At 42.3% G+C, this 24582-nt stretch overlaps 2 protein-coding genes, 1 non-coding gene and 1 pseudogene across 10 annotated transcripts; 2 read left to right on the forward strand and 2 right to left on the reverse strand.

Moving 5' to 3' along the window:
- Positions 1–1609: 1609 nt before the first annotated feature.
- On the reverse strand, positions 1610–11171 carry LOC114783584 (arachidonate 8S-lipoxygenase-like). Of its 3 annotated transcripts, none has more exons than XM_028969084.1 (15): positions 10256–11171; positions 9671–9813; positions 8204–8414; positions 7543–7624; positions 7212–7301; positions 6152–6267; positions 5884–6056; positions 5611–5754; positions 5022–5225; positions 4864–4950; positions 4542–4711; positions 3655–3776; positions 2368–2468; positions 2113–2286; positions 1610–2006 (listed from the first exon to the last, which is right to left on the reverse strand). In XM_028969084.1, exons 2-15 carry the CDS (start codon positions 9806–9808, stop codon positions 1827–1829), a joined length of 1992 nt encoding a protein of 663 aa, XP_028824917.1. In that variant the 5' UTR covers positions 9809–9813; positions 10256–11171; the 3' UTR covers positions 1610–1826. The 3 variants fall into 3 exon arrangements, with proteins under 3 accessions (XP_028824917.1, XP_028824916.1, XP_028824918.1); XM_028969083.1 differs by having other exon boundaries at positions 9921–11171; XM_028969085.1 differs by lacking the exons at positions 8204–8414; positions 9671–9813 and adding an exon at positions 9921–9949.
- LOC114783585 (argininosuccinate lyase-like) lies at positions 10295–16312 on the forward strand. 6 transcript variants are annotated; one of them, XR_003748514.1, is made up of 16 exons: positions 10295–11480; positions 11569–11763; positions 11869–11952; positions 12473–12529; positions 12616–12713; positions 12804–12881; positions 12961–13038; positions 13127–13179; positions 13287–13349; positions 13631–13745; positions 14569–14653; positions 14765–14824; positions 15002–15085; positions 15338–15449; positions 15653–15759; positions 15853–15993. XR_003748514.1 is itself a non-coding variant. In XM_028969091.1 (16 exons), exons 1-16 carry the CDS (start codon positions 11463–11465, stop codon positions 15995–15997), a joined length of 1401 nt encoding a protein of 466 aa, XP_028824924.1. In that variant the 5' UTR covers positions 10296–11462; the 3' UTR covers positions 15998–16312. The 6 variants fall into 6 exon arrangements, 5 of the variants coding, with proteins under 5 accessions (XP_028824924.1, XP_028824922.1, XP_028824921.1 ...); XM_028969091.1 differs by having other exon boundaries at positions 10296–11480; positions 15338–15418; positions 15853–16312; XM_028969089.1 differs by having other exon boundaries at positions 10296–11313; positions 11408–11480; positions 15338–15759; positions 15853–16312.
- trnaw-cca (transfer RNA tryptophan (anticodon CCA)) lies at positions 10490–10561 on the forward strand. Its single transcript has one exon. It is a non-coding gene; the product is annotated as a tRNA-Trp (tRNA).
- Positions 16313–17691: 1379 nt separating the features above from the next.
- Positions 17692–22518, reverse strand: LOC114783575 (carbonic anhydrase 4-like; annotated as a pseudogene).
- Positions 22519–24582: the final 2064 nt, after the last annotated feature.

The following is a 24582-nucleotide window of genomic DNA, read 5'->3' on the forward strand; positions in this document are numbered from 1 at the left end:
AATTAAAAAATTACACAATGCATAAGAAGAACCGTTACACTATGATGACTTTCACCTTGATATTTTAGCACGGATGTATACCTAGCCGAATTGCACTGTAGTGGGCAAGAACGAGTCTTCGAACTGTGAAATTACCACATCAAACGTGACGTGGTAACATGAATGCAGTTATTTAACTGAATAAACAGTTGGTAAACACAAGTACATCTTATTGAACAAAAACCCGTTCTCAAAGACTTACTTTTAGTCATTATTTGGGTAGCACACATATTCTGAATGCCTTCAGCAGAATTCAAATGAGCCATTTTAATCTAGATTAATGTAGATTCATGTAGATTAGTCTAGAATCTAGATTAATTTTGTTTAATCTATATTAATTCCAAGATTACAGTGAGATTAATCTAGATTAAGAAAATTAATCTATGCCCACCGCTAATAAATATATATATAATTTTTTTCTTTGTCTAGCACTAAACAATCTCCGAGCAATCCCTTTGCTGACAAGTTAGGCCTTATCAGGGCTCTTAGTTTAGTAAACTCAAAATTATATAGAAATCGAACGAGAATTGCTGGTGTCTTCCTCCTGTAAATCGCTTTGGATAAAAGCGTCTGCAAAATAAATTAAAGTAAATATCCACTAGTCATTATTAGCATAACAAATATACTATAAATATACTATAAACAAGCATTGCACACAAAGTTGAAGTCTCTGGCTCAAACAACTAAGCCTTTAGGGGATAAAGTGAAAAGTGTGAAACACTGCAGCACAGAACACGGCACATAGTATGAACTTTGAATCTCACAGTAATAAGTAATATTACTGAAGCGCAACCATTCCTTTCACAGGCAGACACTGAGAAGATGATTCAGGCCTTGATGACTAGCAGGCTTGATTACTGCACTGCTGTTACTGGTCTAACTAAGAAGTCACCCAAGTTAAGGATCAGTTAACCTGCTGCAGCACCAGATCTGACCAAGTACAGAAAAGGGTTCACATTTTACCTGTTCTGAAGTCACTTCACTTGTGATAAAACTCTTCACCATATTATTTTCTTAACTTGTTCTTACATTATTTAACTTATTTAAATACACCTATTAGGTAGCACACGAAATACATCCATTTTATCTGGTTAAAACATGCCCACTGTAATTGATGTCCAGTATTAACTCTGGATAAATAATGCCCACTGGCCCTTTGGTGTTCACTTGTCACTATACTTTATAGTGACAAGTGATTTAAAAATATCCATGGCCCCCAATACTAATCAAACACATTCCCATAACATCACACCTGTAAATTGCTGTAAATAATATGTAGAGAGAAATTCCACAACAATCAGTCTTCAGTTCCAAAGCAATGTTCATCCACTCAAGTGTGCCACTTTAAAAGCTTAAGTGATCATAAGAAAATTATTGTCTGGTCACCAACTTCAGGGTCAGCAATTGCACTTGCTGTCTTTCTCTGATCTATCAAGATGTGTGTAGTACAGGTCACCAAACGCCACTGATTTCTGAAGGATGCGCCACATGCCTTGAATCTCAAAGGTATCAAGGTCAACGTTCCCTTAACATAATAAAGCAAAACAAGAATGGTATTTTTTTCCTGGTTTTATTGGACTTAAATTTTTAACCATAACATCACATAATGTTCTATTTATTTTGGCTTCTATTATATTCTTGTGTCTGAATGTGCTGATCGCTAAAAGAGAATAAGAACAAAAGAAAAGCACAATAATCTTCGATACTGTTTCTATTTGATATTTTCACATACAGGTGCTTATGATAAGCAGTACTTTTGCAGCCATTAAAACTGTGCATTACTGTAGTCATATTGCAACACTGTTTTCAATGTGGTTGGGGGAGAGGTAGGGGTAGGGCAGGGCTATTATTCTGTTCCGCTCTTCTATCATTGCTGTCAGAGACTTCAGTTCTTTCTGTACTTTCTCCACCAGACCACGGTGAGCACCAGTATAGAAGAACGGCTCCTGGTACTGACACAGGGGCACCTATATGCAGAATGAAAAATCTATATATTAATTTATTGTAATTAGTATATATTAATTCATTGTGTGTCAAGTCTCATATAAATGACTGAATCCATAACTAACTCACATAGCTAGCCGTGGGCTGTGACAGCAGAGCCAGGATAGTCAGCACGCTGCAAGTCGCGTTGATATCTGGGAGGTAGACCAGAAGCTCCTTTTCCTCCCTCACAGAGCCCTTGGACTGAGGTGGCGGCTGACTCATGGATGCTGGGCAGTTGGGCATCCAGAGGTTAAAGTCCAGCTGCGTATATAATATTGCATATTGGTTTTTCTGTTATGGGATGATTTTTAACCAAAAGCCAACATAAAACGACTTACACACCTGAGTGAAGTTTACTGCAGAATGCTGAGCTGAACAGGAGAAAATCACCATGGTGATAAACTTGCTCAGCTCCGCCTTGGATTCAAATGACTGAGGCAGCTCTGCAGACAGAAACAGAATATTAAATCCCAAAAGACCCTTTTCTGAGAATTTAATCAAAATTATTCACTTTTCCCACATTTTGTTGTGTTACAGCCTTATTCAAAAATTGATTAAATTCATGTTTCCCCTCAGAATTCTACACACAACACACACAAGGTGCCGCAAAGTGATATCGGCAAAACTGGTCAAGGATCGGTGTGCCAAGCTTGTGGCATCATATTCAAACAGACTTGTGAAGTGAAGATTTTTAGAGAATGGACTTTCCTTTTTTTTCATCTTTTTTGATGATATATGCAAGTGTCATGATCCGGACCGGCAGGGGTTACTCCGGATCCGGAGTCTGGACCGGAGTTTCATGTTTGTCCTGTGTAATGTTCCCTGATCGTGTTCACCTGGTGTATATTTATATAATTGTATATAACTATCCTGTTCGTGTCTGTTCGCCGTCGGGTCATTGTGTGTGTAGATGTTCCCCTGTCTCGTGTATTTTGTATTAAAACCCTGTCCTGTGAAATCGTGCAAATGCGTCCTCCTTCATGCCATGTCCAGCCCACCCGTGACAGCAAGGTTATTTGTCCACTCAACAGAATTCATAGAATTGCACATATTGTAAGTGTATGACGTATATAGCTCAAATCCAAGTGGATTTCACTAATGAAGGCGGTAGAAGGTTCATTTCAACTAGTGCTCATTTAGGATCAAGTGATTATTAACAGCTTAATTAAGTGATTAACATCTTAAAAACAAAGCAAGTCCCTCCTATGTGTTAAACATAAAGAAGGATTCTAGTCCTGCTCTTGGCTGATCAAAGGCTATCTGCAATGTAAATGTAAAACTTTAGCATGTGCTTGTTGGTGGTGTTGTATTTGATGGTGTTGTATATACAGTAACCTTGGCTATTTCTGTGAATGGACAGCCCTTGGGTACAATGTGTGGTGCACGAATGGTTTCCAAATTGGGCTCCAGCAAATTTGGTCTTGAGTCACTCGAAAGGAGAGAGACAGAGACCATCTCACCTCCAGCAGAAGCATATGGGGATTTCTGGTACAATGTGGGTTCTTTTTAAGGAAGCATGGGATGAAGCACCCCAGGAAATTGACACTCTTCACCGGATATGTTTGCAGTTCAAGCAGAATAAACCGTAGAGCATTAAGAGCACAGAACGATAAAATGCCAGATCCATACCCATTTCTGTCAGGCCCTGAAATCCTTCAGCAAAAATGTCACTGATCCAGTGCTGCACCTCATTGTCCAGTTGAACGTCTGTGTCGGAGTGGTAGTATAAATCCACCCATCCAGAGACAAACCTGAAAGGTAAAAATAAGAAGTCATGTTTCTGGGAAGGTCCAGAAAAGAATGTGTCTTAACTTATATCAAGCACAAATTGGATGCAACATATCAGATGATAAAGCCACTTACAGGCCATGACAGGCACCCAGGGAGCAGTGTGTGGGGACGGTGCTTTGCTCAGTGGCACCTTGGCAGATCGGCATTCGAACCGGCAACCTTCTGATTACGGGGCCGCTTCCTTAACCGCTAGGCCACCACTGCCCCACTATGGTTGTCTCTACTGAGAGTTCTGCTGGAGGTGTTTTATTGTAGTATGTAGTAGGGAGTAGTGTAATCAGAGCATGATTGTTCTGTTCTAAGGTGATGCAGGCAGCAGTTAGACATGAAGTGTTTAAAAAGTGTCTCTACTTGCCTTTATTTTAAAAGAGGACTTTTATTCAGAAACAATGTGTGCCCCTTATGAGCTTGCTTGTCCATGGGAATAGTTTTCCTTTTTGTTTTGGTCTTAAAAACACTGTAAGTTTGTTTAATTGGTGTTATTAATGAGTAAATTTAGGACATTGTTTCTGACTTTTTTCTGGACTGTTTTCTCATAGCTTTCTATGATTTATCAGTTACATTTTTTAACATAAGCGAGTTAAGTTTTTGTACGGTTTTCACTCCAGTTCACTGGGTCAGCTGATGACGGGAACAGTCATTAAAGGAGCTAGAGGTTCACATCCTGACTCATGAAAGGAGTTTGGCTTGCTGTTTATCTGCATTTTTAGTACATTTCACTGTACCTGAACAGAATGGTCCACACCCGCTGGGCATCTTGAGCATAGTAGCAGGTGGGAAGCGTGGCCACACCCCTGTCTCTCAGGTCATCAGGAACACACAGAGAGCTGTATCGTAATCGAGAAGCACCACGAGCCAAGATGGCGAATGCTCCCGTCAGACCACATCCTATGGACTGCACACAAATACAAGAATACATCACAAAAGCATTATACACACTATGGTGGATATCCACCTCACAACCTACTGCAAACATCTTGCTTGCAGATTCCACGGGACAAGTACACTTGGTCTAATAAAATAGCATAGAGAAAAGGCCAGTCTTACCTGGTCAAAAACGCCATTAGGAGCGAGAAGTGATGCTCTGGCCTGGATATTAATCTGCATTGTGGTTCTGATATGTGTCATGAGCAACTAGAGACAACAGAAATTGTTACAATCAGTCCCATCTAAGCGAAAAAGGCATCATCATTTCACGCCCTGACCTGGTGAAGGGGGTGTACTTCTGGCAGCTGTCGGAGCGTCGCCACGCAAAACACCTCTCCCAGCAGGTGCGTTCGCAGGAAGTGGGAGATGAGCTGGTGGTACTGGAAGTCTGAGCTGCGAACCCACATCTTGGCCAGCAACCAGTCAGCTTTGGAGTCTGAGGGCAGGAACACTGGGTTCTGAGGGCCAGGCGTCTGCTGCAGCTAATCGGAAAGTAAGTGGTAAAGCTCTCTCAGTTGTCTGAAACGTATGATCTTCACCGCACTCCAGTTTTCTCAGGCACATTCCAGTGATTCTCAATTAATTTCATGTCAGGACGCAGTGGAGGTGAATCTGGCCGTGGCCATTTAGCATATTATGTCAAATGATTTTATTGCCACACAAGGATGCTGAGCCACACTGAACCAACCCCAGATCGCAGGCTTGTGGGTGCATCACTTCCCATGTGCTTCCCTTGCCATTCTCACTCACTTCCAATTATTCCTTATCAGGGTCACACACTATTCACTCACACCTTAGGACAACTTAGAGTTGCCAGTTCACCTAGTGTTCACCTAGTGTTTCCCATTGAGATGCCATAAACTCAACCTGGATGGCGATAGGCTTCAGTGTCCCTTCCTGGTCAACATGCAGAAGGCACAGTGGAGCTGCAAGGTACTGCTGTTTCCCATTGATAATGTTGGCAGAGACTCCCTCCAGCACCTCGTAATCCAGAAGGAAAACCCTTCCGCTCTTCAAGAGAAAGCATGACATGATTTCACATATGAGATATTTACTTTTGTCAGATCTGATGACAGAAGCTTCCTCATATGATCCATTCTCTCCTACACCAGGAAACAATATTATCACAAAGGCAGGCACCTTCAGCTCCTCCTCAAGTGATGATTCCTGGGGCAGGAAAGGGTGAAGCAAATCCGCATTGACAGCCATGTTGGATGGGATGTTGTATATCTGACGAACCAGAGCTGGATTGCACCCATTCAGGCACTGATAGCCAAAAAAGTTATCTTCCATCCAATGAGATCGGACATACACTGAATTGGAAAGAGAGATTTACTGTCAACAAATATATAAATCATCATAATTAATCACTTTGAACCAACAGGGAGCGGCAGAACAGATAACATACAGGCGGTGGCGTTGTTCCTGGCATTGTGAAAGAAAAGCCTGTCCAACTCCTCAAAACTTCCCCAGGACTCCTGTCTGTCAGCAAATCCTTGAAAATAGCTCAGGTTGGTCCCTGGACTGAGTCAGACAAAGAGTGCAGTGTGTACTGAATAATATCAAACCACACAAAACCAATAATGCAATTCGATTCTTTTCACATGGTTACGTTACAGGTTTGTTTTACATAGCAGCAGCGACCCTGCTTAGGAATAAGAGATTCTGGGAGGCCGCGACAGGCCCGCAGGGGAAATCTCTATGAGTGATTTCCAAAGTGAACCCATAAGTTTGGACCCGTAATTCTAACCGATCTCCTGTGGTGGGCTACAGTTTTCCAGACCCGGCAACATGGAGTAGTTTCTTGTGGAGATGTTTCTCATGCAAGATAGTCTGGTTGGGGAAAAGGTTTTTTTTCCCGTTGTTTTAGGTTCTTGCCCCAGCCCTGGGATGATGATGCCCCAGAGCAGGAATGAATGAATGCTCTGAACCAGGAGATGGTGGCGACTGGCATGTCTGCTGTTATGTGGCTTTATTCGTTTTAGTTTAGGCTGTGCATTCTGTTTATTATAATTATTATCAGTGGTGGTGGTAATAGTCTCCTTTCGTTTCTTCTGTACATTTGTTCCAGCAAACATCCCCAGAACCCAAAGGATCTGAGGAGCAAAGGTACTTGGAGTTGTACCCCTGTACTTTTTATAGGGAAAGGTAGTCAGTTTGTGCATTCCGGTGCCAGTTAGACTGTATGGTGAGAATTGTTCATTTATTTCTCCTCTTTAGCACTGCCCTTTATCCTCGCTGTTAATATTGTAAATAAAATATTGCTCCCAGTACTGAGGTTCTGGAACTACTGCTACCACATACTTGTTAATCCTAGACCAGATGGTATGCAAGACAAAGATCTGTCCAAGCATCAAAGGGATCTCACTGTTCCACCTAGTGAAAACCTACTGTGTAGTCAGAAATCCAATTCATGTGGGTGATATGAGGAGACCAGAGTAGGTATCACCCCCGAGATTGGACCTTACCCCTTACGGGTGAAAGTCAGGTTGGGTCCCAGCAGCTTCAGACTCGACATGTCCACACAGCGTGGAATCCCTGCAGCATAACTGCTCCACCTGCAGATCGACGATTAAACCCAGTTTCATTATCTTAGTTACCTATTAGAGCATTTAAATGAATGGTACACCACTGATGTATAAATCTGAGAAAGTAAAAAACAGTAAAAACTTCTAAAAACTTCATTCTAATACCTCATAGTGGTGTGTGGGTAGGGTTGGGTAGAGTAGAAGGTTAGGGTAAGATTAAGGCAGGATAAATATAGGGTAAAGGTAAATTAGGTGATGGTAAAGTCAGTGCCTGGTGATTAGCTGTCTGTCCTGCAGCTCCCGACTGCGGTGGTCCTTCAGCTGTTGTAGTTTCTCCAGGTTCACCAGTCTCACTGAAAGAAACAGATCTCAGACCAGCCGGGCATTGAAATTGAATTGACTCGCTTGTATGACTTTAGCGAGGAGGTGCTGTCATTAAATTGCCTCAGTTATGCAATTAATAATAAAGTGAAGTGATTGTCAAGAATGTGGGCACGACAGAAGAAAAACACAATTCAACAAATCTAAAGTGGGGACAGATGGACGCTGGTGATGTATAGAAAGGAGTGGATTTAAATAGTTCAGAATGAGGATGTAGCTGTCAATCATCTCTACAGGTTGCTCCCATTCTAAACTTTGTGTTCATCATTAAAATCTCACCAGGCATGTGTGTACCTTGCTGCATGCACCAGTGTGTAATAGAGTTCACATATTTTTTTCCTGTACAGCAGCATATAATTATTTCAAACATTTCAGATTTTTCATATAATGCTAAATAACAGAGAATAAAATGTCTGTTTTCTGGTGATGCTCTTGATTGAATTTCTGCCTGGATTCTGTGTCGCAACTCAAATTGAACAACACATGCTGTGACCATATTTAGTCACTCAGACACTGTGACACAGTTTTAGACACCTCACTCTTAAACTTACCATCACCATTACGCAACTCAACAGGACCATCTGCTGAGCGCAGCCATTTGTTAAAGGGGAAGACCTCAGCATCGTGCAGATTACACCGCCTCACCTCGACCTGCTGGCAATGCCAGTCAAGGTCAGGGAACCCGGGGAACGCTTCAAGCCGCAAGCGCACCAGAAGCACTTTGCCCAGTTTTTCAGTAGTTCTAACAACGAGTGAATGTGCCTGGTGGAAGAAGATATATACATATATACATGCATATATATATATATGTGTGTGTGTGTGTGTGTATGTTTGTACACACACACACTGCTCAAAAAATAAAGGGAACACTTAAACAACACAATGTATCTCCAAGTCAATCACACTTCTGTGAAGTCAAACTGTCAACTTAGGATGCAACACTGATTGACAAGCAATGTCACATGCTGTTGTGAAAATGGAAAAGACAACAGGTGGAAATCAAAGGCAATTAGCAAGATGTCCCCAATAAAGGCGTGGTCCTGCAGACCACTTCTCAGTTCCTATGCCTGCTGGCTGATGTTTTGGTCACCTTTGAATGCTGGTGCTGCTTTCACTCTGGTTGTAGCATGAGACGGAGTCGGCACCCCACACAAGTGGCTCAGGTAGTGCAGCTTATCCAGGATGGAACAACAATGTGAGCTGTGGCAACAAGATTTGCCGTTTCTGTCAGTGTGGTGCCCAGAGCATGGAGGCCAGTACATCAGGAGAAAATGGAGGAGGCCGTAGGAGGGCAACAACCCAGCACCAGGACCACTACCTCCACCTTTGTGAAAGGAGGAATAGGAGGAGCACTGCCAGAGCCTGCAAATTGACCTCCAGCCGGCCACAAATATGCATGTGTCTGCTCAAACAGAAACAGACTGCGCAACTGGCGCCCTGTACTCTTCACAGAGAGCACATGTGAAAGACATGACAGTCTGGAGACGCTGTGGAGAACGTTCTGCTGCCTGCAACATCCTACAGCATTACCGGTTTGGCAGTGGGTCAGTAATGGTGTGGGGTGGAACTTCTCTGGGGGGGGCCGCACAGCCCTCCATGTGCTCACCAGAGGTAGCCTGACTGCCATTAGGTACCAAGATGAGATCCTCAGACCCCTTGTGAGACCATTTGCTGGTGCAGTTGGCCCTGGATTCCTCCTAATGCCAAACAATGCTAGACCTCATGTGGCTGGAGTGTGTCAGCAGTTGCTGCAAGATGAAGGCATTGATGCTATGGACTGGCCGTCCGTTCCCCAGACCTGAATCCAATTGAGCAATCTGAAACATCAATTTTGACTCCAAATCCAGTCCGCCATGGGTTGATATGTTTGATTTACATCAATAATATGTGTGATTTTTGTTGTCAGAACATTCAACTATCTAAAGAAGTAGAAGTTTTAATAAGAATATTTCATTAATTCAGATCTAGGATGTCTTATTTTAGTGTTCACTTTATTTTTTTGAGCATGAATAACTGACCAAATCTGTCAGGAGATGGTGTTCTACTTGCACAGCTGGACTCTCCCCTTGGCTACCAATCAAACTCAAGTACAAAGTGGAGAAAGATCCGGCCAACTGCATCGCAGAAGTCCGGATGGTCACTTCAAACTCCTCCATTTCAACTTACACATGCAAAAAGAAAGACAAAAAGGCTTTTGCAAAAAGTTGAAGTTCGTGAAATGATGCATTTCTTAGGAAAAGAAAGAAATAATAAGAAAACCGATCTTACCTGGTCCGGAGTTAGACATTTTCCTGGAACTGTATTTTAATTTTAATTTGCATAACCTGCGCACTGCCTTCGTTATTTGAATTGGAAATATTTGACCTTCTTTGAAAACACTCTTTACTAACAGTTATTCTAAAGCAATGGCATATTTTGCTTGAGTTAAAACTGCCCGTGTGCAACTAATAATTTTTTTAACTGACCAGAAGAGGAAAAGTAATAATGCTAAATTAATAATAATAATAAAACTCTGAGAAATCTCAGTAAAATGAAATAAACTCGTTTAAATAATTTTTAGGGAATATTAATAATCATGTAAATCTTTGATGAGCTGTATTTACCTGATGTAGAGGGAAAGCGCGTCCTGCGTGCGTGCGTGCGTGCGTGCGTGCGATCAGCAGGCGTGTGTCCGTTCGCGCAGGCGGGACTGAGATCCGCTTCCTCAATACATCGCTGACAACAGATCAGCAGGAACGTACAAATGCATTTTTCCGCCTCGCGTTCTATAACCTGTGATCGTAATTATTTGATCCTTTGCTGCTAAGTGAGCATACAGAAAGCTGCACTTCACGGCGGACCTCGTGGCGCAACGGTAGCGCGTCTGACTCCAGATCAGAAGGTTGCGTGTTCAAATCACGTCGGGGTCAGTTGCTCATGTTTTGTCTTTACGAATTTCGCCGTTTTTTACACATTCGGTCCACTTATATCTTAAAACGACTCCCTTGTGTCCACCGTCTCTCGGGCCTGTTCACCGATGTTGTTTTCTTCTTCGTCCTTTGTTGTCGTAGTTGCGTTCAAAAGGAATTTGCATGTGGTCTTGCTATTTTTCACACATACGCACACATAGATAGATCCGCTTTTTGTACCATTAGTGTTAGCTGATTTCTTCTCTTTATTGATCCTGACGGTTGATAGCCTGCTGCAACCAGAACAGGATGTGGTATGTTAATAAGGCTGCTCTTATGCATCTATATTTATATATCTTCTTGTTCATTTGCTGATCATTGTGTTGATGCCATTTCATTTAGAATTAATTATCTGTTTTTTATTTATTTTACATATTAGGCTGCAGCTGCTTTTAACTATGTTACGTTACAGTTTGGATTTCCATCCCTATATGTAACTTTTTGCGTGTTCACGTTTCACTACGAGTGAAAATGATTGAATTAATGATTGAATTAATCATTAATCATTAATGATTGAATTTTCGAAAAACACGACCTAGCTCTCACGCAGCATGCCACAGTAGGAGCGGAGTAAAACCCGGTTAACAACAAAGGCGGTGATTGGCTGCGCCGGGCTAACAGTGATTGGCTGCCTGGCGTTGTGGGCGGGGCGTTTTCCAGTTGCGAGGCTCGTGTCAGCGGGAGCGCGGCGCTTTGCTTTTCCCAAATCTGAGGTAAAAAAACTCCAGCATCGATACCGTAGTGCTGTAATGTTATAATTACACGAACGTCGAGTAGTATTTTGAACTGCTGTGCGCGTCTTTCGAGGAGCGGTCCAGTAAAAAGTTTGGTGACACCGCAGTTGACAGTTGTCGGGAGGAACATGGCCAGCAGCGCTGAGGTAATATGGACGTGACAGAAATGAACCAGAAAGCGGTCTGCCCGGGCTTCCTTCTCGGTCGAGCGGTCGTCTGTGTCATGTTCTCCAGGGAACCAAGCTGTGGGGAGGGAGGTTCGTGGGAGACACCGACCCCATCATGGAAAAGTTCAACGCCTCCATCACTTATGACCGGCGGCTGTGGGCTGCGGACGTCCGCGGCAGCCAGGCGTACGCGAAAGCGCTCCAGACGGCCGGCCTGGTCACCGGGGATGAGATGAAGCGGCTCCTCGGCGGTCTGGACACAGTGAGTCGTTTTAGGGCAGATGGGACTCTTCGTTGTTAATGGAGGGAAAGGAGGGATTCATTAGAGCTGTTAGGCAAATTTTTATTATTTTTTTTAAACACTCAGGTGTATGAAGAGTGGTCCAGTGGACACTTCCAGATCAAGGCTGGAGATGAAGACGTTCACACAGCAAATGAGCGTCGACTGAAGGTGTGTGATTTGCTGAGCCTTGCTTGTTAGCAGAGGGTTTTTTCAGCCTGATGAAAAGTAAAGTGATTTGTCATGATGCACAGCACACGATGACACAACAAAATGTGTCCTCTGCACCCTTGGCGGGCAGTGGAGCCATGACATGCATCTGGATTTGGGTCCGCTTCGTTACCTACTAATCCAGTACTGAACCCCCCCCCCCCCCCCCTCTCTCTCTTTCTCTCTGTCTCTCTCTATCTATCTATAAAAATACTAAAAATATCTAAAAAAAAAATGCTGTGCATTGGTGTTATGTTACTTTATGTCTAGTGTCTACCAGATATACTACATTTTTATTCTGTGTAGCATCCTGTCTATCCAGTGCAATGACAATAAAGGCATAAGTAATTGATAACTAGCTGAACCTGTGGTTGGGGGGTGGTCTGAGAGTGGACTGAAAGTGTCTGACTTGTTTTGGTTGACCAAATGTAGGAATTATGGTCTGATAGGCAGACATCCCTGTCTCTGTTTCTTTATTAAGGAGCTGATTGGGGAGGTGGCAGGAAAGCTTCACACCGGTAGGAGCAGGAATGATCAGGTACAGTGCCACCTGCAGCTGTTTCATGTTTGAGGATGGAGGATTCAAGTCATGATCTCTTCCCAGAATGTCTATCTTCCCAACAGGTTGTCACTGATATGCGCCTGTGGCTGCGGGATGCCATCAACACCCTGAAAGGAAACTCTTTACAGCTGATAAGCACCATGGTGGACAGAGCTGCTGCGTGAGCTGCCCCCCAAATCAGGAATATACGTCTTTGTATTTGTCAGTCGTGATATTTTTTTATTCAAATGTATAATTTGTGCTGATCTAGCGAGATAGACATTCTGTTTCCTGGATACACCCACATGCAGAGGGCTCAGCCAATTAGATGGAGCCACTGGATTCTCAGGTAGTTCCTTGATCTGCAGGTTTTAACGTGTAGTTTACAAGGTTGCATATAAGTGAAACTGAATCTGTTTGCCCTGCAGCCATGCTGTGGCTCTGAGAAGAGATGTAGAAAAATTGGACGAGACTCTGCGGCGAGTGAATGTGCTTCCGCTTGGAAGGTCTTTCTTTATTGACCGTAAAAGCCCTGAAATGTTCTCGTTTAATTTTTCAGTGAACTGCTAAGGACCTTTCTTTCTGTGTCTGCAGTGGGGCCATTGCTGGGAACCCACTGGCCATCGACAGAGAGCTGCTTCGTAAAGGTCAGTGTCACTGCGGTGATGAGAACTGTTCTCCACATTCATAATGAGATTCTGGAGAACAGAGCAGGATGCTGTTTGTATGAACTGGCTGCTGTGCTTCTGTTCAGAACTGGACTTTGATACAATCAGTATCAACAGCATGGATGCTACTGGACAGAGAGATTTTGTTGGTACGTTTCATGATTCCTTTTGTTTTTACAGGTAATCAAATGGTAAATATTTGATAGGGCAACACACTCTTCAAATCAGTAAATGGTAACTAAAACGAATATAGCTTGTTATGGCATATTCAACTAATTGAGAATCTTTCTATATGACCTATCATTCCACCAGCACCATTCACATGAAAAACAAGCCCAGGATTCACCAGATTAAATATGGTACCTTGTTCAGATTTTACAAACCACACTGATGTAGTTAGATGGCCTTTGTCATGCTTCAATTTTGCTAGTTGAGTTCCTCTTCTGGGCATCGATGTGTCTGACACACCTCAGTAAGATGGCTGAGGACTTGATACTCTACAGTACCAAGGAGTTCTCCTTCATTCAACTGTCGGATGCATACAGGTACAGCAGCACTACACATGGCAGAAAGTAAATTCAATTTACTAAAGTTTCTCAAAGCCAATTACTTCATTATTTTATTTATTTAGTTATTTATTTTGTAAAGATGCAATGTGAAATTGAGCACGACAACACGCATAGTTCAGAACACACAATGAGACTATGAGAGTCCACACATTGAGGTCATTGTAAGAGGCCATGTGCACAGTGTAAGTGCAACATCATTCATGGTCAGCACACTGCAAAGTACATTAGTGTAGCTGCACAATCAAGATGGGGGATAAAACTGCATCGCTATTTATGCTGATCCATGTCTAGATTTCTAGACGTGGAACATTCTCACTCAACTGGCAATTAAAAGGGAATTAAATTAGTTCTACTGTGTTATACAACTCTCAATTTAGATGTGGCTTAATGTTGGAGCAATGTAAACAATAAATAGATGTGGTCTGACTGGATTTGACTGCAACAACATATGCAGGTCTGGGCTTAACCCACTCTACCACTGACCAAAATTACAATAATACTGTTTACCTAAGGAAAATATTTTTCAATGCCGACCTGTTTATCTGTTGTTTAAAGTCTATGAGAATATGCCCATGTTAAATTGAAAAATTCTGTTAAAATGCATGTATAATTAAAAAAAAATTTTGTTAGTATATAAAGTCTCAGAAAATTCAGATGTAATTGTTTGCCAATATAGCACAGTGCTGCTGCTGTTTACACGCTCATAATTTTCACTAGAGGTCACACTCTGTTCTGTGTATGTTGTAGCAGCAATAGTAGATAGACGTGTGTGTGTGTGTGTGTGTGTGTGTGTGAACAGTACTGGCAGCAGTCTGATGCCCCAGAAGAAGAATGCAGACAGTCTGGAACTCATCCGAAGTAAAGCAGGAAGAGTCTTTGGAAGAGTAAGAAAGTCCCAGTGGATTTTATGAATACAACAAATGTTAGCTGTCAGTTTGTTAGGGGTTTAAGGATATATGATAATTCATGATAATACATTTTTCTTGACTTCTCAGTGTGCAGGATTTTTAATGATCCTGAAGGGCCTGCCCAGCACTTACAACAAAGATCTCCAGGTAACACTCAGCTAACTAATCACATAGATAACATGCAACAAGCAGTAAGTGCAGAGGTCAAACAGAGCTGATTATCACAGTAAAAAGTTACAAATCGGGTTTAATCTCCTGCATTCTGTCACACTCGTCCTGTGTCTCTGACTGGTGCAGCCGTCAGCTCACTTTCTGTCTCCACAGGAGGATAAGGAGGCCATGTTTGACACCTATGACACTGTGGATGCTGTGCTGCAGGTGGCAACGGGGGTTGTCTCTACTCTGCAGGTCTGTACTGCCAGGCTGGAGCAGAACTGCAATCATGCAACCATGTAATAATCTAAGTCAGGTTCTACAGAGACAGCAGTTAAAAAACTGATAACATACTGATACTACCCTTCTGCAGTGTTGGAATTGTTATCACACAAGGCAATGTAATGAGCAGTCAGCATGTTGAGCATTCAACTGCTCAATTGAACAAGCTTTAATTAGAAATTGAGCTAATCTAACTAGTCAACGGTTTCATTTTGCCTGTTTCAGGTGAATCGCATTGCCATGGAGGCTGCCCTGAGTCCAGACATGTTAGCCACCGACCTCGCCTACTACCTTGTCAGGAAAGGAGTATGGAGCTCTTTTCTTTCTATGAACCATGGCCAGTGTTCACTCATGCTATATTCACGCTCACACATCGACATACCCTGTGTACAAGATATTTTAAAACCAGAAGGATGTCTTACACACCAATACACAAGATACAGAAGCGGTCGTTTCTTGTTTATATCTATCATGTGCTACCAGGAAAATATGTCTCTCTCTCTCGCTCTCTCACCTATATCATTTATTTATGTCTGTCAGATGCCATTCCGAGAGGCTCATAGTTGTTCTGGCAAAGTTGTGTTTCTGGCCGAGTCCAAAAACATCCCTCTGAACCAGATCACTCTAGAACACCTTCAGACAGTCAGGTATACATGCTCACACACACACATACAAAAAACATGCCCAAACGCTGACGCTTTTTCCGTTTGTGTTCATAAAATCTTCGCTTTGCCCTCCAGCCCTCTCTTTGATGCTGATGTCTCCTCTGTGTGGGACTACGGCAGCAGTGTGGAACAGTACAGTGCCCCTGGTGGCACTGCCCGGAGTAGCATCAACGCACAGATAGAAAACATGAGGGCCTGGCTTAAAACCCACAAGCAGTAACTTTTTCATGCTCAATACACACATGCGCTCTCCTCTGGGTATTTAGCTGTAGCATGATTGCTGTTCTGTAGATGTTATGTTAATATTTAAAAACAGAAAATATACAACATTAATGGTTGCATGATATGTGTTCATTAAGCATTCACTGTATTGGATAAGATTCACATGTTTGGGTATGTTATATTTACAATTTGCTTGAAACTGGGACTGACCTCATACAATATCGTTCTGATGCATCTGTTTTTCTTGGCATCCTATAACATTCTTCAAAATCTTTATTGACCCTACAGCCACAAATAAATATTAACTGGTTAACCATGGCATCTTCACAATAATTTTCTCAAGGTGCTGCTGTACCATCAGACATCAGCACTAGTGATACTGAGCACAGGTCATACATCACAACATCTGACCATGCCAATATTTCTACATTAATCATACATTCATAAATGATGAATTAATGTGAGGCTTGGTTTGCCTTTCATTTCTGGTTCTTTTCTCTTTCCTTTAACACTGACCAGTGACAGCAGACATTTTGTCACATAACCCTTAATGTGCACTATGCAAATCCCACTAAAGATAATGAGTATTATTTGAACATGGATTAGATGAATAAATATTGATTCTATAAGGAAGAAGAGAAAAGCTGAAATGGTCCTCCTGAGAGGAACAGAAATAATGAAATACCTCAGTGATCGTCTATACACTTATCTCTAAATAGATGAAAACAGAGGAACCATGAATGAGAACAGTCTGTGTTCTGTGGGATGGCAGAGCCAATGATGCTCTATATAGGAACAGAGATAATTATTAGGAACAACAAGCCTGGATGCAGGAGCAAAAACTAGACATGTAGACTATATATAATAATAGTTGTGTGTTATTAAATAGGATTATTTGCAGGTCGGGTCCTAGTGAACCAAACGAGGGATTGCATTTTAAAGCACTTATGTAAGTCGCTATGGATAAGAGTGTCTGCCAAATGCTGTAAATGTAAAATGAAGAGTTGGGGTCACAGTACAGAGCCTTGGGGCAACCCAGTGGGAATGTGATGGCTTGATGACCTTTGTCCTGGCCAAGGTACAATGCAAGAGTGCCCAGAGCTAAGATTTGAACCAAAAATTTGGACAGGCCTTGTGTTGTCTGAAGAGCTACTTTAGCTCAACAGGACCATGGGGCATTTTCCTTTACATCGTGTGGAGTGACATCTGACCAGAATACACTACGGGGAGAAGACAAGTCAGAAGATGGCAGCATGATGGTTTGGACAATGTTCCGCTATAAAACCTACGGCCTTGTATTTATGTGGATGTTACTTTGGCACATTCTGACCAAGTACAACCCTTCGTGGAGACAGTTTTCCACGGTGGCAGTGACCTCTTTCAGGAAAACATGCCCTGCCACATTCCAAAAAAAAAAAAAAAGGGTCAAGGATGCCCTCAGGTCTTAAAGGATATAACAGTCTACCATAAGAGATGAAGTTCATGCAGCAAAAGAGACCTACTCAACCTTAGGTCGTAATGTTATGTCTGATCTGTGCACATTGCTACAGTGAGAGGTAAAGATTTGAACTGAAATATACTTTAAAAAGACCAATGAGATAAAAACCGAGCTAGCTGGTGCTAATAGCATTTCTAATCTTTAAATCCAGAGCAGTGAACTGTGGATGGTGTTCAGACTGCAAGTAACAGAGGTCACAGCAGGTCCCAGCAGGGTGTGGTGCTCAGCCACACCAGCGCGGTCCACGGCACAAACAGGGCAGAGGTGGAACAAGACACGGTCCTGCCGTTGAGGCGCTGAGTCGGCCGGAAGGTCCTGGAGGAATTCCTGCCAGCTGCGGCCCAGAGCCGAGACACCGAGTTCAGCTGCAAGAAGAGCAGGAGAGCGGATGTGGCAGTGTTACATCATGGTCCAGGCGTGTCCCCTCAGGCCTGAGATTCCTACCTGAGAGCGGCTGACCGGGATTGTCCTGAAGAACACCGTCCACACGACGTTCTGCTCGCAGCTGGGTGTGGTCCGGGAGCCGGAGTAGCGGTAATATCCAGACAGGTCACTTGCTGCAGGGATGATGTCATTCAGTCTGAAGTCTATTGAGGTCTGGTTTCCTTCAAGCAGAAATAAGAACTAAGACCGGATGAAAGCATCAAACGGCATGGAGGCCGGCTGCCTAGCCGGTAACGAAAACTCACCTGAGTAAAGTACACTATTCATGGCGTTCAGCAGGTAGTCGAGGGCTTCATTCCTCTCTCCAGACTCCTGCACAGTAGAAAGACTTGTATGGCGTGCCGAGTCTCAGTTGCTTGTGTCCATGCACAAAATACAATCTGAGAAATACGCTTGGCGCCCCATGTACAGTAATACAGGAATTCTTGTCCTTCAGGGTCATACTGTTTCAGCATGCAACAAATTGTAGATCTCTCACTATCCACTACCACTAATTCCCAATCAGGATCACAGCGGCTGTACGTTCAGTACTGAACTTTACACAACTCACGTTTTTATCAGGATTTTAAGTGGAAGTGAAGTGATTGCCATTGTGATGCACAGCAATCGCAATGTGTCCTCTGCATTTAATCTATCACCCTTGGTGAGCAGTGGGCAGCCATGACAACAGTCTGTGGGGGTGGTACCTTGATCAAAGGGACTTCATTGTTACCTTGGCGATTTTGGATTTAAAACCCCAACCATACGATTACGAGGCTGCTTACTTTTGCTGCAAGTCTCTACCGGCATTGCAGTGCTCATTCAGACTGGATGAATTTTCAAGTCTTGCCGCAATAGCATTTATGTCTGTTTAGGGTCGTTGTCCTTCTGGAAGGTGAACCTCCAACAGGTTTTCGGCCAGGATTGCACTGTATTTAGCTTCTGACTTGCTTCACCACAGCACAATGCTGTGTACACAGACCAAAAAGTTACATTTTGTCCTCATCTGACCAAAGCACCATCTTTCACATGTTTGCTGTGCTCCCCGGGTGCATTTCTTATATCTTTGTTTCAACAATGTATTCTCCTTGCCAGTCTTCCATATAGACCATCATTGTATTATGGGGAGGTGGGTAGATTCTCCCACCCGACCTGTGGACTTCCGCAGCTTCTCCAGAGTTTCCACCAGCCTCTTGGCTGCTTTTCTGATTAAGACATGGATGACCATGTCTTGGTAGGTTTGAAGTTGTGAAATATTCGTTCCATTCTTGGATAATTCTTCGATTGAGCACTGATCTGTGAGCTTGAGAGACATTTTATTACCTTCTCCACAACTTTATCGCTGACCTCTCTGGTATGTTCCTTGGTTTTCATTATGCTGTTTGTTCGCTAACAATTGCTGGTAGATTACTTGTAGAAATTGAACAGCATGTAATTTAACTTCCACCTCGCATCACACATAAAATCCCATTAAAATACATGTATTTGTTAGTTGTAACATGACGAAATCAAGGTACTGTATGTGGTTTAGCATGGTCTTGTTTAAATATACAAGAAAGGTGAGTGACTGAGAGACTTTGCCTCAATAAGCTACTCCGTTTGTACCTATGAAGTGGACCTTCTTAGTTGCAAAATGTTCCTCTGGCTGTTCCCGTTCAGTACCACTTACTTCTCGAGGCTTTTGTTGCCCTGTTCCAACTTTGAGACAATATGCTGCCATCAGATTTTTGACTTTCAGTATTTTATGTTTTCTATTGTAAATAAAATGTTATTGTCCACAACTGAGGCATATAGCTGAGAAGTAACCAGAAAACTAGTGGGTGACCCCCGGTCAGCACTGGTTAGTGACGCACCTCTATGAAAAAAGCAAGGACGGCGTGTTCATTGTCGTCCTCCTCTGATTTGGGCTGCTCTTTTTCATGTGCGATGTGGAGCTTTCAAGAGAAAAGAGAAAGAAGACGGTCTGGAATCCATTCTCTAACTAGATCCTACCTATCACAACAGAGGCACATATTCCCACTGGCCTACTCTGGATATCAGTATATATTTATTTAGTCTTTTACACTGCATTAAGTTCATTTTTAGGAAATGTTGAATTGATGGTAACAGATATTATTTGGTACTTAGTGTTGGGACCCTAATGCCATTTCTATAGCAACCAGTGTGATTTTGACTAAAAAAATACAGGTTATAGAGGTCACTCTGTCTCATCGATACCCAATTTGGACAGAAGATTGATGGAAGATCGGGTCAGATCTTCATTGTTCATATTTCTTTCTGTTAGTGATATTATAATGCTGGCACTTGTGCTCATCACCCTTAACAGACCTCAGCCTGGTCAAAATTCACCAGCCAGGATCCATTCAGGCTGCCTGTGCAAACTTTTTATCTAGAGATAAATTCACCTCCATTGCATACTGCTCCCCATCCACTCTGTGTTCCGATCCAGGCTGACCATCTATACCCCAGTGCAAGTGCAACTGGGTGGCCTTATATCGACCAGACAGCCCACCACCCTGGACCCCCACTTCGGGGGGAAGGACGAAATGCACTGCAGGAACAGAGTAGCTGGTTTTACAAGTAGGAATAGAACAGGATTTGTTTTTTAGGATCTAGTCTCTGTGAGGTCTCGTTTTTGTCAAAAGAAGAGGTTAAAACCCACCATTGTTTTCATGCTTCTGCACTGTAATGCTGCTGACAGTGTCATATCCCTCAAAAACAAATGGGGTGAGGGTGGGGTCATACTGCACACGCCGAGTGACAATGTTAATGGTGACTGACTCTGGCCTCCACATGTTGGGAACAGAGAGGTCCATTCATCTGGACCTGAAGAAACAGAAGGTGACCAACGAATCTCCACCAGAACAAAATCCCACTATCACAAGTTCAGGAGGCAGGATTCTTACCCTTGCATGTGTCACATGGAAACTGGCTGTGGTAACACCAGTCACCTGGAGAAAAAAGGACGTCACACAGACACACACACACACACACACACACACACACACACAGATTCATGAACCCTGTGACTTTTGTCTTGAGGCCCATATGTCATAAACACATGTTGGTTATTAACTACAACATATTTGTTTTCCAGTTGTTCAGTGAACATGGTCATGGTCTGTTTCCACAGACCTCCACCCAACTCACAAGTTGTTTTGGAAGAAAGGTACCACCCCCACCAGCACTCTCTCGAGTCCCTGCCAATCATTGCGAGTAGAGACACCTCATTACTCTGCTGCTAATGAGAATCTAATGTGCACGACGGCTCTGATTGTACTCATGTGTGCTTCCCTAAGCAGATATGTTCTGTAATGGGAAAGCGTTGGGAAGCCTTCCATGATCTTGGTCTGAAAAAGCTAATTGGACTAATTGGGTTTGTGAGGAAGTGATTTAGACACCTTCAAGACGAGTGAGTACAAATGCTGCTTCTGTGATTGATTCGTTAGTGCAGCACGCAGATGTATCCTGAAACTCCTGAACAATTTACCCCCACTGCAGCACACTTACACTGTACTCAAAAACACAACTGTCCTGTTCCATCTGGAATTTTGGAGAATTGTTCTTTTTTAAAATGTTGGTCTTATGCCAACTAAACATTTTCATCTGTGTGTTTTATAGTGAGTAGTATATATAGTGTGTGTATATATATATATATATACACACACACACGCACACACACATATGAACATACATACATACATACATACACACACACACGCTATACCACTCTCTCTCTCTCTCTCTCTCTCTCTCTCTCTCTCTATATATATATATATATATGTGTGTGTGTGTGTGTGTGTGTGTGTGTGTGTGCATATCTGTATATGTATATCTACTTTGTATAGCTGACATAACTGTCTTAAAGTGCCTGCTCTGCCATGCATATACAGATCATCATGTTGTGTTGTGTCACCTACTTGCAAGCAACTCTAAACTTGAGATGGGTTCCCCTGCTTAGCTAAATAGTTAACAGTTCTTTCCGTGATTGAAAGACTGACAAAGTTGTTTCAATTCTCTGACTAAGTAGAAGAGACAAAACAATCAGCACAGATCTGAAGAACATTTACCCGACACCCTTATCCAGAGCGACTTACAATCAGTAGTTACAGGGACAGTCCCCCTGGAGACACTCAGCGTCTTGCTCAGGGTAGTCAGTGGGGTTTGAACCCGGGTCTTCTGATTTATAGACAAGTGTTACCCACTAGGCTACTAGCACCCTGATGAACTCTGATGGAGTGCTGAAATCCAGTTTCTTTATACTGAAAAAGTCGTTTACAATCCCTGTCCCAGCTAAAAACATCTACCGTAACGTGGACCTACACACACTACAGTCATACTCTGTACACCCTGTATTTCACAGTATTCTTTCCATGGGAATACTGCATATTCTGTACTCAGCCTCCGCCATCTGTACAGTATGAACTCACACTGCATTTACACAGTGCTAATGCTGTACTGAACCTGCGGCCCTTCTACTTACACGCTTGCACGCTCTTACCTGAGCAGAGACGGGTGGGCCACAGCAGAGCGGCCAGGAAGAAGATGGACGTCATGGCTGAACGGCACAGAAGTCAGTGCGGCCGAGTGCTGAGACTCTTACCTGGGTGGCGGGTGGGGGAGGGCCAGTCCCAATCAGAGCATTCAAACTAATGGCTGACTGGAGAGACGCACAAACACAGGGGATCGACGCAAATGAATTTAGACTGACGCAGCCCTTGTGTTAACCAGCGTTGGGAAGATTACTTTGGAAATGTAATTTATGATTCATTTTATAAATTAGGAATGAATTTTCTTCCCCGTTAAACATTTAATTATAACAGTATTAAACACTCACTACGGTCCTTTCAATACATGAGTAAACTTCATTATATTTCATCAATTTATGATCATATAACATAAGATAAGGATTCTTTATTAGTTGGAAATTAATGGGAAATTTGCATAGTCAAACAATTGACATACAAAAGAAACATAAAATGCAGAAGCATCAGAACAGAATCAAACTTTCAGCTGTGGAGGGTGTAACGTGTTGGTTATGTTACAGGAAATAACACAACTAAATCAATAAATGTATTCTTGTCCCTTAGTACAGTATATAATATATAATAATAGTTATTATAACATTAAAAAGGACCCACAACATATCAGTTACTGTAACTGAAACATGCTGATCAGCATTATTCCTCTCGACTGCATGATCTCCCACGCTTCAAATATCCGGCCAGTTCACATGAAACATAAAACCTGTGCAAAACAAATTCCCAATGCAACTGGTCAACAAGGTCGTTCTGCGACATTATTGTTTAAAACCCCCCTCCCCCCAAATTTTCCTTCTGCTCCTGACTCACATCACATGCTTTTCCGCAAGTAATAACACATTCGCCATTCCTAACATTTCATTCTTTTTGCTAAAACATCTTGTCCTCAGTAGGCCAGTGGAACTTTCTATTTTATTTGTGGTTTTATTGTGGCCGTTATTATTTTATTGTTTTATTCGCTGTCGCTCTTTTCTTTCTGTCTGAGTATAGCACTTTGGTCAACTGCGTTGTTTTAGTCCTTTATAAATAAATTGGAACTTGAACTTAGTTACAAGAATAATTAGACTGGAGACAACATATAAATAAATTAACTATTATTAAAACCATTCTTGCGCCTCGTAATTTTTAAGTCCGCTTCGCTACAGAGGGAAATAATTAATATCGGCATACAGTATTAACATGTAACTACAGCTGGAATCCTGAATTTCACAATAGGATTTTAATGACATTATTTCTGTTGCTTGCATATTATTGTTGTGCAAAAATCGCTGGCATATCTCTCAGAAGTCTTTCTCAACTGGTGAATTCAGGACTAATAAGACTAATCTGTTTTAAAATGTTGTGTTTTTGTGTCACATGAAAGTGATTGTGACACACTGCACACAACGGAATGTGTTACGAGTCCACTTCCCCACCCGCTAGGCCACCACTGCCCATACAGTGCATCCAGACAGTATTATGTTATGTTACAGCCTTATTCCAACATGGAATCATCATTTTCCCTCAGAATTATACACACAACACCCAATAATGACAATGTGAAAATGTGTGAAAGAACATGTACATAAGTATTCACAGACTTTGCAATGAAGCTGTACTTTACTTTACTTTACTTTATTTAGCAGACGCTTTTATCCAAAGCGACTTACAAGAGGAAGACACAAGCAATTCTTGTTCGGTTTCTATAGAATATTGAGTTTACAAACTAAGAGCCCTGATAAGGCTTAGACTTGTCAGTGAAGAGCATGCTCGGCGATTGTAAGGTGCTAGACTAAGAAAAATTATAATGTATTTATACATTTTTGTATTGTTTGTGCAATGTGTACGCATGTGTGTGTGTAAGTGTTAGATTTGTCTGTAATATTAACAACTAGCTGTAAATGAAGCTCAGGTGACTGTTTCCTGTTTCCCCTGATCTTCCTCGAGATGTTTCTGCAGCTTAATTGGAATCCAGCTGTGGAAAAAAACAGTTGATGGAGATGGTTTGGAAAGGCACACATCTGTCTATATAAGGTCATACAGTTAACAGTTCATGTCAAGAGCACAAACAAAGCATGAAGTCAAATGAATTGTCTGTAGACCTCCGAGACAGGATTGTCTCCAGACACCAATCTGGGGAAT

This window comes from Denticeps clupeoides, unplaced genomic scaffold, assembly GCF_900700375.1.
Source record: "Denticeps clupeoides unplaced genomic scaffold, fDenClu1.1, whole genome shotgun sequence".
NCBI lineage: Eukaryota > Metazoa > Chordata > Actinopteri > Clupeiformes > Denticipitidae > Denticeps > Denticeps clupeoides.

Coding starts and splice junctions, on each gene's coding strand:
- LOC114783584 (XM_028969083.1), bottom strand. Junction 8,415..9,670: donor ACCATCTCCTGACAGATTTG/GTCAGTTATTCA, acceptor TTCTTCCACCAG/GCACATTCACTCGTTGTTAG. Junction 7,625..8,203: donor TGAGTTGCGTAATGGTGATG/GTAAGTTTAAGA, acceptor TGTTTCTTTCAG/TGAGACTGGTGAACCTGGAG.
- LOC114783585 (XM_028969087.1), top strand. Junction 14,825..15,001: donor CTTACAACAAAGATCTCCAG/GTAACACTCAGC, acceptor CTGTCTCCACAG/GAGGATAAGGAGGCCATGTT. Junction 15,760..15,852: donor GAACACCTTCAGACAGTCAG/GTATACATGCTC, acceptor TTTGCCCTCCAG/CCCTCTCTTTGATGCTGATG.